At 40.8% G+C, this 12748-nt stretch overlaps 2 protein-coding genes across 5 annotated transcripts in view; both read left to right on the top strand.

Moving 5' to 3' along the window:
- LOC101962283 (protocadherin gamma-C4) overlaps positions 1–12748 on the top strand; it is a 147214-nt gene that overhangs the window by 24598 nt on the left and 109868 nt on the right. Inside the window, exon 1 of one of the 4 annotated variants that reach the window (XM_078046793.1) lies at positions 7727–10309. The exons of the other annotated variants lie outside the window; for them this stretch is intronic. Coding sequence (XP_077902919.1) covers positions 7913–10309 — 2397 coding nt within the window. The 5' untranslated portion in view covers positions 7727–7912. Of the gene's footprint in view, positions 1–7726; positions 10310–12748 lie in introns of those variants that run through there. 4 annotated transcript variants of the gene reach the window in all.
- On the top strand, positions 1932–7821 carry LOC106144854 (protocadherin gamma-A7). Its single transcript, XM_013358131.4, has 2 exons — positions 1932–4703; positions 7633–7821. The coding sequence occupies exons 1-2, from the start codon at positions 2085–2087 to the stop codon at positions 7819–7821; spliced, it is 2808 nt and encodes a 935-aa protein (XP_013213585.3). The 5' UTR covers positions 1932–2084.

Below are 12748 nucleotides of genomic sequence, written 5' to 3' on the forward strand. Positions count from 1 at the left end.
AACTTAGCAAAGGTCTAAGCAACTTAGTGAGACCCTGTCACAAAATAAAAGATAAAAAGGACTGGGGTTGTATCTCAGTGGTAAAGTGTCCCAGGTTCAATTCCCAGTATCCCCCCAGAAAAAAGGTCTTTGTATTTCCTCAATGCTACCAAATAATTGTAAATAAACATTGGGGGTCTGAGAGTATAGTACATAGATTAACCTACCTTGCACAAAGCCCTGGGTCCAAATTCTACCACTGCAAAACACACACACACACACACACACACACACACACACACACACACACTACACATTGAATTGATCTTCTAAATAAGATGATAAAAGTAATACATCTTTTTATAAATCAATAGTGATATTTGCATTTCTGCAATTAATATACAATTGTTTATTTCAAGTTTCCAATTATATATGGCTAACCAAGAGATTCCATACATTTTCAAATATGATTTGTTTAGACATTTGTGATATGATCCCTTGATGTGTTTTATCAAAATTTAAGAGTAAAGCTGGCCAGGTGTGGTGGCCTACACCTGTAATCCCAGTGGCTTGGGAGGTTGAATCAGGAGGATCATGAGTTCAAAGCCAGCCTCAGCAACTTAAAGAGGCAATTGTAAGACCCTGTCTCCAGATAAAATATTAAAAAGGGGTGGGGATGTGGCTCAGTGGTTAAACCCATCAGAGTTCAATCCCTGGTGCCAAAAAAATATTAAGAGTAAATTATAATTTTAAACAAATGGAATCTTGGGCATTAGTCATGTGATTCAGATGGTCTCATACAAATATGATGATTTATTTGTTGTTTTTTTTTACACTTTGAGAATATGAATGGTGTTTTACTGTATCACCAGTTTTGGGTGATTTTACTGCATCTTGAATATCTGTCATTATAGGTAACTGGGTTTCATGGATAGTAGACTGGTTTATTTTATTCTTTTACCTGAGTTACCTGTTATCATTTTATTTAAACAAAACATTTGACTAATCAAAATAAATAGATCCTACTCTCACAATAGTCATTCATTCATGTAGTCGGTCAGTCATGATACATATATAAAGTGACCACTTGATAAATGTTCGGGAATCATGAAATTTGCTAAGTAAGACTCTTTGAACTACCAAATAAATCATCAATACTAAGATAGACTGTCAGAGATTTTGAGCATATATTGAATTTTCAAGCATGGGGGGATGTGTCTATCAAATTATTGATCACTTTTATCATCTGTGAAAAACATTCCAGTCTGATCAAACTTATGTTGAGATGATATTTTTTTTAAGTAAGGAAGTAAAACTCAGTAGGAATCATGAGAAAATACAACTTTGCTTGGCAATAAACTAATCAGAATTCTAACTAAATAAATGGTTCTTCAATAGAAAAAATCTCATAAAGGAAAGCAGATAATTAATTCAATGTCTGGAAAATCAAGTAGACTTTCCATTGAAATTTTAAATGCAAGTTTAAAAAAAGCAAATGTCAGAATGCTTCTCAATAGCTATCTATAATGTACTAAGTTTAAAACTATAAAATCATTTTGATTTGATCTATTGAGCTTATGTTACATTTTATTAAACATATTTTGATTGTCTAGGATTGTCTAGTAGAGATCTTTAATATTTAATTTTATGTTGTGGAATACCTTAGAAAACTTGAATACTGGAGATAATGAAGTCATTTTTAGGAAATATATATATACATATATATACATTTATAGGTATATATGAATATGCACACATATATACACATATATCAAACGTTTACTTTTTTAGCTGCAATGACTGATTTTTCTCTACGTTCCATAAAGTGTGAGTGCCTAAAAAGTAACTTCAAAGTTGCAACACGAAAGAGTCAAAAAATTATATGAGATTAATAAATACCCATCCATAAACATTATTGCATTAATCAGTGTCTTAAAATGAATTTTTAAAGTATATCAGAGATATTAGGAGTGAAGAAACAATAGGGATATTTTTGAGGGGTGAAACTATTTTCTGTAAAACCAGTTTATTTTGCTTCAATATGATGCAATAACTTAGTAAGGACTCTGAGCGCCGCTGTTCACCAACCAGGGGAAAATGGTGTGATGAAATCCGACAGGAACCACCGAGTTTACAGCACATACAAAAAAAATCCGGCAGTTTCAGACAAGCCCTCTTTCAAGCTGCGCCATAGTCAAGCCTCTGTGCAGCTGAGTTCTGGGTCTCCCTTCCGAATACAGAGGAGTCCACGCAGAAACATCTGCATTCAGGAGGACCTCCCGAGACTGCTCAGGACCACAATGGCGGCTCGGCAGAGGGGCGAGAACTACAAAGGATTCGTCCTCCTTTCCATATTCCTGGGGACCTGGTGGGAAGCCTGGGCAGGACAAATTCTCTACTCCGTGACAGAAGAGACAGACGAAGGGTCTTTTGTGGGTCATATAGCAAAGGACCTGGGTCTGGAACCCCAGGAGCTGGCGGAGCGCGGAGTCCGCATCGTCTCCAGAGGTAGGACGCAGCTTTTCTCTTTGAACCCGCGAAGCGGCAGCTTGGTCACCGCAGGCAGGATAGACCGGGAGGAGCTCTGCGCCCAGAGCGCGCGGTGTCTGGTGAGTTTTAACATCCTTGTTGAGGATGAAATGAAACTTTACCCTATAGAAGTGGAAATATTGGATGTTAATGACAACGCTCCTAGATTCTTGAAGGAAGAAATAAACATAAAAATAATGGAGAATACAGTTCCTGGGATGCGGTTTCTGCTAAATGAGGCTGGAGATCCAGATGTGGGCACGAACTCCCTCCAGAAATACCAGCTCAGCCCCAATCGGCACTTCTCCCTGGTTGTGCAAAATGGAGACGATGGAAATAAATACCCAGAATTGGTGCTGGAGCAGGTGCTGGACAGAGAGGAAGAAATGACTCACCACCTGGTCCTCACAGCCTATGATGGTGGAGACCCACCCTTATCTGGCATCCTGAATATCCAAGTGACAGTAGTGGATGTGAATGATCACACACCAGTCTTCTCTCTACCCCAGTACCAAGTGGCTGTACCTGAGAATGTACCAGTAGGCACAAGACTTCTCACAGTAAATGCAGTCGACCCAGATGAGGGAGTCAACGGGGAAGTGACATATTCTTTTCGAAAAATAACTCCAAAACTTCTACAGATATTCCATCTGAACTCCCTTACAGGAGAATTATCAACTTTAGAAAGCCTGGATTATGAAGAATCTAGCTTCTATGAAATTGAAGTTCAGGCTCAGGATGGTCCTGGTAGTCTGACAAAAGCTAAAGTATTAATCACAATTTTAGATGTAAATGACAATGCTCCCGAAGTGACTTTGATGTCCATAAGCAACTCAATCCCTGAGGACACACCTCCTGGGACAGTAATTGCTCTTTTCTACCTCCAAGACAGAGATTCTGGAAAGAATGGAGAGGTGACTTGCACTCTTCAAGAAAATCTGCCTTTTAAGTTAGAAATATCAATAGATAATTATTATAGATTGGTCACAGCAGAAAACCTGGACCGGGAAAAACTCTCTTTGTACAACATCACACTGAAAGCCATAGATGGTGGGACTCCTCCTCTGTCCACAGAAACACACATCTCCATACATGTGGCAGACACCAATGACAACCCACCTACATTCTGTCACTCCTCTTACTCCATCTACATCCCTGAGAATAACCCCAGAGGTGCCTCCATCTTCTCAGTGACTGCACAGGACCCCGATAGCGACAAGAACGCCCAGGTCACTTATTCCTTGGATGAGGACGCCACTCAGGAGACATCAGTGTCCTCCTACATCTCCATCAATTCCGACACTGGTGTCCTGTATGCACTTCAATCCTTTGACTATGAGCAGTTTCGCAACCTACAACTGAGAGTGACTGCACATGACAGTGGGGACCCACCTCTCAGCAGCAAGGTTTCATTGAACCTGTTTGTCCTGGACCAGAATGACAATGTGCCGGAGATTCTATATCCCACTCTCCCCACAGATTGGTCCACTGGGGTGGAGTTGGCTCCCCGCTCTGCAGAGCCTGGTTATCTAGTGACCAAGGTGGTAGCAGTGGACAAAGATTCAGGCCAGAATGCTTGGCTGTCCTACCGCCTGCTCAAGGCCAGTGACCCAGGGCTTTTCTCTGTGGGGCTGCATACTGGTGAAGTACGCATAGCACGTGCCCTTCTGGACAGAGACACACTCAGACAGAGCCTGGTTGTGGCTGTCCAGGACCATGGCCAACCACCTCTCTCAGCCACTGTCACGTTCACTGTGGCTGTGGCTGACAGCATACCAGATGTCCTGTCCGAATTTGGCAGCAATGGGACGCTTATGGACCCCAGTGATTCAGATCTTACACTCTACTTGGTGGTGGCAGTGGCCACTGTCTCCTGTGTTTTCCTTGTCTTTGTTATTGTGCTGCTTTTACTCAGACTGCAGCGCTGGCACAAGTCACGCTTGCTCCAGGGCACAGGTGGTGGGTTGGAGGATTTGCCTGCCTCACACTTTGTGGGCATGGATGGGGTGCGCACTTTCCTGCAGACCTATTCCCATGAGATCTCCCTCACATCAGATTCTCGGAAGAGCCACATTATCTTTCCCCAGCCCAATTACGTGGACACACTCATCAGCCAGGAAAGCTGTGAGAAAAATGATTCTTTGTTAACATCCATAGATTTTCATGAATGTCAGAGTGAAGTACCAAGGAATCAGGTGAGTTCAGTTCTTCCTTTATCTTTATTTCCATGACCATTATGTTTTCCAAGAAATGTTCCTATTATTTGTAAAACAAGTATTTTGAAGATAAGGGTTAAGAAAGCTTGAAGGAGGTAAAAAGTTTACTGGTTTATTTAATTGTTGATAATTTAATATAGAACACATAGGTTATGGTACCTAATTTGAAAGGTAATGAAAGCCTTTTGTACAAGATTATTAATAAGTAAGCTGTTGTATTTTTACCTTTTGCTTATTTTCCACTTGGTTTTCTTGCAAGCATATTTAATTTTTTTCAGTGCTGGGAATTAAACTTGCCTCACTCATGTTAGGCAAGTGCTGCACTACTGAGTTACATCCCCAGCCCCACCACTTGTTTTTCTTTTTTCTTTTCTTGTTTCTTTAGTAATACGAATTTGTTTATTGGTTCTTTGTAGTTATACCTGAAAGCAGATCCATTTTTATATGATTATGCAAGCATGGAATATATTGTATTCTAGTTAGAATCCAATTTGTATGGATGTCCATGGATGTCTACTGTGTTGTTTTCATATATGTACATGGGAAAATAATGTCAGACTCATTCTACTGTATTTCCTTTTCCTATTCCCCTCCATGCCTTCTGTCTCCCAATGTGTAATCTACTGAACTTCTGTTCATCCCCTCACTCCTTTATTGTTGTGGGTTAGCTTCTACATATCAGAGAAAACATTCAACCTTTGGGGTTTTTTTTTTTTTGAGATTGGCTTATTTTGCTTAGCATTATAGTTTCCAGATCCATCAATTTTCTGGCAAATGTCATAAATCATCTTTCTTTATGGTTGAATAATAATCCATTGTGCATACATACCACAATTTATTCATTCATCTGTTGAAGGGCACCTAGGTTGATTCCATAGCTTAGCTATTATGAATTGAGTTGCTATAAACATTGATGTGATTACATCACTGTAGTATGCTGATTTTAAATCCTTTGAATATATATATATATATAGGAGTGGGATAACTGGGTCAAATGGTGGTTCCATTCCATGTTTTCTGAGGAATCTCTATACTGTTTTCCAGAGTGGTTGCACCAATATGCAGTACACCAGCTTCTTAACACATGTGTTTTATAAAAGAGAATGAATTATTGAGTCTTTCTCTGTGTGCTAGGTTAGGAAGAGCAAAACATTCTTCAGCTGCCTTCTCAGGCTTCTCTTTATGATTTGAGTCTCTAAAAGGTTCTTAAGGATTTCCAGTCTGAACCTTTTTTCTGTGTTCTGCTTCCACTTCCATGTACCTTAGCTTGGTGGCCTTAAAAATTGTGATGGCTTCCTTATCTATTTTAAAGTATCTAAGAAAGTTGGGATGCTACTAGAAAGTGAGATCGACACTTAAAGAATAAAATGTGTCAACTTTCATTAACATCTGTATAAAAGACACAGTGTCTAATGCCATACTAAAGGTCATTGGACAAAACCAATAAAATATCAAACAAAATATTTCAATTTGTAACTGGCATGTATGAAATAGGCAGTTGCATGCTTTAACATAGAATTCCAAGGTACCATTTTAGTATTCTGAAGGCTCCACAAGTGGGAGATTGGAGAAGCTGGCTCTACAAAACAACCATCTCTTGTACTCAAACTCTAGAACAGTAGTCATTTTTATTTATTGGGTATGATGAAAATTTCAACTAGAAACAACCCAATCTAGGACTACTTGGATATTCTTTTGTATAGCATTTTCATGAAGTTTAATACTTCAGATGATGATCATCTGTAAGAGGTGGATAATAAGATAATCTCAATTCCTGGGATCTTTCCAGTGTTAATTTAAATGATATTTTTCCAGTGTTGTATTTGGTAGCATTTTCCATATAAGAAACAGTGCAATAGCATGAGAGATATTTCACTCATTCTGCAGGGTTCAGATGTGCAATCACTTTACAAAGGAACACTACCGATATTGTGTCAGAAAATGTCATCTGGCAGAAATATGATTATCATGCCAGATAAAGAAAATTTCTTGATCAAAATTTAGATGCTTTAAAATTATTTTTTAAATGAAGGAGAGAAATCATCACTAAATTAACAGAGCTATTGCAAGCAAACTTTCCAGGGATCTAGAAATTCTGAGATCATCATCAGGAATAAAATAAGTTTGGAATGGAGACCAGTATTAGAGTACAATAGACCTCAGTGATTTCATGTTGCAAGGCAAAATATTATTTCTGAGGCCTGGGGATGTATCTCAATGGTAGAGGGCTTGCCTAGCACACATGAGACCCTGGGTCAATTCTCAGTGTCATAAAAACACATATATATTATTTCCTTGGTGTCTTTGAATATTGACATTATATTTTGTGACCCAGAGAGTGATTGCAGAATAGAAAAGGAATAGGCTAACATTCAGACAACCTCATTTCTTTTCCTGAGAGAGTGGAAATGAGAATCAGGTAATATTTCTGAAAGGAAATCATTGAAACTCTTTTAGATAAAGAGATGTATTTAGAGATAAGTACGAATTGCATCTTCTTTAAAACAAATCTCAGCATTATTAATGTATTTTGGGGAAAAAAAAACAAATTAACCATCTTGAAGTAAGTAGAAAAGTGGGTTGAAACCTTAGGAGCAAAAAAGGGGGGGCATTATCCACTTTATTACAAATGATTAAGTATGTAAAACAACTGTACTCTATCATGGCTTATGCCAAGTTTGTTGCAGTCATCTTTGTATCACTAAATACATATTTGAGTGTTATGGAATGGTTAGAGCCACAGAAAAAAATATTTATGTACTAAATCTACGTGATTTTCCTAAAACCCTGAAAAGATGAGATAAAGCGTGTCTGAGATTATGGTTTAAAACATTATTAAATATATACACGAACCTACATAGTTTCAGTTAGACACAATTGTCCTACTGGTTAAACTGGAACAGCACAGGCTGCAGTTTCGTCCTGTGGACTCTGGGCGCCGCTGTTGTCCAAAGAGGAGAGCTTGGAGCTCACCATCTCCTCGCGCAACCGCAGCGCGCTTTCCAGAGCAGCTCTATGTGACTCTTCAGTCCAGCCATTACACCGCTACTTCCTACGGAAAAGAAGAGTATTTTTTCTGGACTGGATCTGGAACTAAGTCCTTTCGGAGCTCCGAATATCTGCAATACGGAGATCATTCGTACTCCAGAGTCTCCTGACTGGTGAGCAAGCAGAGGGGAGCAAGAGGGATGGGGAGCGGCGCTGCGAAGAGGGGCCAGACTCATAGGCGGCCAGTGCTCCTTCCCTTCCTACTGTCTTTGTTCTGCCGGGCGCTCTCTGAGCAGATCCGCTACAGGATTCCCGAGGAAATGCCCATGGGCTCGGTAGTGGGGAACCTCGCCAAGGACCTAGGGTTCCGTGTCCTGGAGTTACCGACTCGAAAACTGCGTATCAGTTCGGAGAAGTCTTTCTTCACTGTGAGCTCAGAGACAGGGGAACTGCTTGTGAGCGGCAGGCTAGACAGGGAGCAGATTTGCGGGAGGCAGCCAATTTGTGCTCTGGATTTTGAAGCTGTTGCTGAAAATCCACTGAACTTTTACCACGTGAGCGTGGAAATCCAGGACATTAATGACCACGCGCCAAAATTTGCGCACGTTTTCTTTGATCTGCAAATAAGTGAGTCTGTTCAGCCGGGCACACGATTTGTATTAGGGTCTGCCCATGATGCAGACATAGGTACCAATGCACTACAGAATTACCAACTTAGTCCCAATGATTATTTCTCACTTGTAAGTAAAGAGAAATCAGATGGCAGTAAATACCCAGAGATGGTATTGAAGACACCTTTAGACCGGGAAAAGCAGAAATCCTACCACTTGACATTGACTGCTTTGGACCTGGGAGAGCCACCTCTCAGCAGCACTGCACAGATACAGGTCCTAGTGACTGATGCCAATGATAACCCTCCAGTGTTCAGCCAAGAGATATATAGGGTGAGCCTCCCAGAAAACGTACGTCCAGGAACCACTGTGCTTCAGGTGACTGCTACCGACCAGGATGAAGGTGTCAATGCCGAAATCACTTTCTCTTTCAGCGAAGCTGGCCTGAGACCTGAGTTTGACCTGAATTCTAATACTGGGGAGATTATTATTCTAAATACATTAGATTTTGAAGAGATCAAAGAATATTCTTTTGTTTTGGAAGCAAAGGATGGTGGAGGAATGATTGCACAATGTACAGTGGAGATAGAAGTCCTAGATGAAAATGACAATATCCCAGAAGTGATATTCCAATCTCTACCCAACCCAATTATGGAGGACTCTGAGCTAGGTACACTAGTTGCTTTGCTTAAAATCCGTGACAAGGATTCTGGTCACAATGGAGAAGTTATTTGTAAATTAGAAGGGGATACTCCATTTAAAATACTAACTTCTTCAAGAAATACATATAAGTTAGTGACGGAAAGGGTTCTAGACCGCGAGAAGAACCCAGAGTACAACATAACCATCACAGCCACTGACCGGGGTAAGCCGCCTCTCTCTTCCAGCTCTAGTGTCACCCTACACATTGGTGATGTAAACGACAACGCTCCAGTTTTCCAACAGGCCTCTTATGTAGTGTATGTAGCAGAAAACAACCCTCCTGGAGCCTCCATCGCTCAAGTTAGCGCCTCCGACCCAGATCTGGGGCCCAACGGCCAAGTCTCCTACTCCATCGCGGCCAGCGACTTGGAGCCTCGGGCATTGTTATCCTACGTGTCTGTGAGCGAACAGAGCGGCGTGGTGTTCGCGCAGCGAGCCTTCGACCACGAGCAGCTGCGTTCCTTTGAGTTGACTCTGCAGGCTAGTGACCATGGTTCGCCCGCGCTCAGCGCCAACGTGAGCCTGCGCGTGTTGGTAGGCGACCGCAACGACAACGCGCCGCGGGTGCTCTACCCCGCGCTGGCGCCCGATGGCTCAGCGCTCTTCGACACTGTGCCGCGCGCCGCGGAGCCCGGCTACCTGGTCACCAAGGTGGTGGCGGTGGACGCTGACTCTGGACACAATGCCTGGTTGTCCTACCACGTGCTGCAGGCCAGCGACCCCGGACTCTTCAGCCTGGGGCTGCGCACTGGCGAGGTGCGCACTGCTCGCGCCTTGGGCGACAGGGATGCGTCCCGCCAGCGCCTGCTGGTCGCTGTGCGTGATGGTGGCCAGCCGCCTCTTTCGGCCACCGCCACGCTGCATCTGGTCTTCGCAGACAACCTGCAGGAGGCACTGCCAGACCTCAGTGACCGCCCTGCACCCCCTGACCCCCAGGCGGAGCTACAGTTCTATCTGGTGGTGGCCTTGGCCTTGATCTCAGTGCTCTTCCTCCTGGCAGTGATTTTGGCTATTGCCCTGCGCCTGAGGCACTCCTCCAGCCATGAGGCTTGGGGCTGCTTTCAACCTGGAATGTGCACCAAGTCTGGGCCTGTGGTTCAGCCCAACTACAGTGAGGGAACTCTGCCTTATTCCTATAATCTCTGTGTTGCACATACGGGAAAAACAGAGTTTAATTTCCTACAAAGTAGTGATCCACTGAGTTCAGGACAAGATATACTCTGCAGTGAGTCACCAGGAACTTTGTTTCCACTTTGTAATTCCAGTGAGTCAACCTCCCATCAGGTAAGTTTCCATTGATCATGACCTAGTTTTAGTATTCATTTTCTACCCAATTCTCCATGTTCACAGGAAAATACACAATTTTCTATCTTGTGAGAAAGTTGTAGTGAGAGGCAGGGGTGAACTAAATAAGAGAACTTTTGCCTAACATTCAGGCCTTTGGTTCAATCTCTAGTACAGCCAAAAAATAAATAAATAAAAAGTGTGGTCAGTTAAAAAGCTTTCATTCAGTTCTTCAAAGGATGAGTGAAGCAGGAGTAATTATATAGCTTATAGGTGTGTCTTACCAAGCTCGGGTTTACAAAGCAGTAAATGTGTGGTTTAACTACCAAGTGAAAACCTTAGATAAGTATTAACTTATTAACTCTCCCCTAAGAAGTTAATGGGATTTATCCACAAGTTTTTCTTCCTGTAAGTTAAAATTGTATACAATGAATACATTTTTAACTTGGAAATGCTATAATATAAAAATAGTCACTTTAATAAATCCTTAAAGCAAAAGATTTTCATCCAAAACTAGATTTTTATTCAATATTTTAGCTATGGTTTCCTTTCCTATGGCATCTGCTGTTTTATTTCTTATGTTTACTTTCTTCTGGAATAAGGAGTCAATCTTGGCTTTTATTCCAAGGACACCTTTTATGTAGTGTGTATGAGGTGTGTGTGTGTGTGTGTGTGTGTGTGTGTGTAACCATTTACTTAGCAGAAGATTCATTATGCTTATCAAAAGTTTGAAAGCAGATTTTTGTTACCTGCAGCATAGGGTTTTCAGGGCCACTCTGCATTGAAGCTCATTTAGTAGTTTCCACCAAAGAAAAGGCAAACAATGCTTTGCCTCTGTTATTCCTCTTTTATACACTTCTAATACATAATGCTAAACTGTCTTTTTCAGCCCTAAACTAACTTGTCTAATGATCTTCTAATCATTCTAGTACATTTTGAATAGGAGTAGCTTTGAATGCTTCAAATTTTTAGACAATGTGCCAGTCTGATGTAAATATTAAATTATATAGGAATGATCATAGTGCATTGTCTCAACTATTTGTTAGGTATCCTTTAGCAACTGCATTAGTTAATAGCTACTTTAAAAAATACTGAAGGAAAGAGAATTTTAGTAGTAGCACTTATTGTTTGACTTCTTAGTGATAATTACGTGTTTCTTACTTTCTATTGTTGTTTTTATAAAACAAGCTAAAACCAACTTTGGAATACTTGTCTACCTTAAAAATTAGTCTGCTTTAAAATACAATCATCTCTCTTTGGTTAAAGAGGTGGAATGGAGATTTGCTTTTGGTTGTATATTCATTTGTACTTTTCAACTATTTTCTATTCAATTAAAATGTAAAGATTAAAGATTAAAAATAAATATTTTAAATGAAACAGTAAGACAATATAATCTCTGATAAAATATGAATTGCAAAAGGATTTCCTGATAAAGTTTCACAATGTTAATTTGAAAACAAGTATCAATGTGTAATCAACATAGCATTTAGAAAGAAAACTTAAAAGCAACAACTCTCTAGGAAGCTAGTATAATGATTAATTTTATACCAAATAAAACAACTTCTGAATCAATCTTCAATAGGTCTGTTTGAGCCTATAAATTAAGTCATTTTCAGTGAACAACTGAAGTTGTCACTTATTGGATAACATATATTGAAGACACTTACAGTAAAGCTTAAGACACAATGTGAACAATTGTTGTATTTCTTTTAAGAGGAGCAAATATATTCCACGAAAGTGAGTAATTTAATATAAGGCTATTCCAAAAATCAATCACTTAATGCTTTCTAAAACCTTCACCCCCACTTTCTCCTACACTCTTTGACAATCTCTTTTAAAATGTGCATTTAGAGACAAATTAACTAAATTCAAAACAAAGTATAAAAAGCAACTAGTATTTTTTTCCCTCACTATTACATATCCAAGTAATCTGTATCTAAGTGCAGTAACTGCTTAGGACTCCAAGCGCCGCTGTTCACTTACTGGGAGAGAATTGCAACCGGAAGGCCATCTGATGTTCCGTGCTCACACATCACAAAGACTGGCAGCTCCCAAAACCAACTGCTGGGCTGCAGCGAAATTCAGTCCTAAATTTAGGGCTTCCCTAAATTTTCTGTAACATTAAGATCTCCACGACTTCCCCCAAAAGGTAAACAAGACACATATGTCCCGGGAGTATTCTGAAAGGATCCTGTAGCGAAAGAACAATGGCGATTCCAAAGAATCACCAAGGACGTGGCGAACTGGTCCTGCTGTGCACACTCCTGGCGATATTGTGGGAGCTCGGGACAGCACTGATTAGCTACTCGGTTCCAGAAGAGGTGGACAAAGGCACCTTGGTGGGCAACATCTCCAAGGACCTGGGACTGGAACCCTGGGAACTGGCAGATCGCGGAGTCCGAATTGTCTCCAGAGGTAGGACGCAGCTTTTCTCTCTGA

Source organism: Ictidomys tridecemlineatus, chromosome 1 (assembly GCF_052094955.1).
Source record: "Ictidomys tridecemlineatus isolate mIctTri1 chromosome 1, mIctTri1.hap1, whole genome shotgun sequence".
NCBI lineage: Eukaryota > Metazoa > Chordata > Mammalia > Rodentia > Sciuridae > Ictidomys > Ictidomys tridecemlineatus.

What these genes read in the sequence shown, in the direction of transcription:
- LOC106144854 (XM_013358131.4), top strand. Translation starts at nt 2,085, where the DNA reads ATGAAATCCGACAGGAACCACCGAGTTTACAGCACATACAAAAAAAAT. An exon ending in GTGAAGTACCAAGGAATCAG is followed by an intron (nt 4,704 to 7,632) that starts GTGAGTTCAGTT and finishes GGAACAGCACAG; the next exon opens with GCTGCAGTTTCGTCCTGTGG.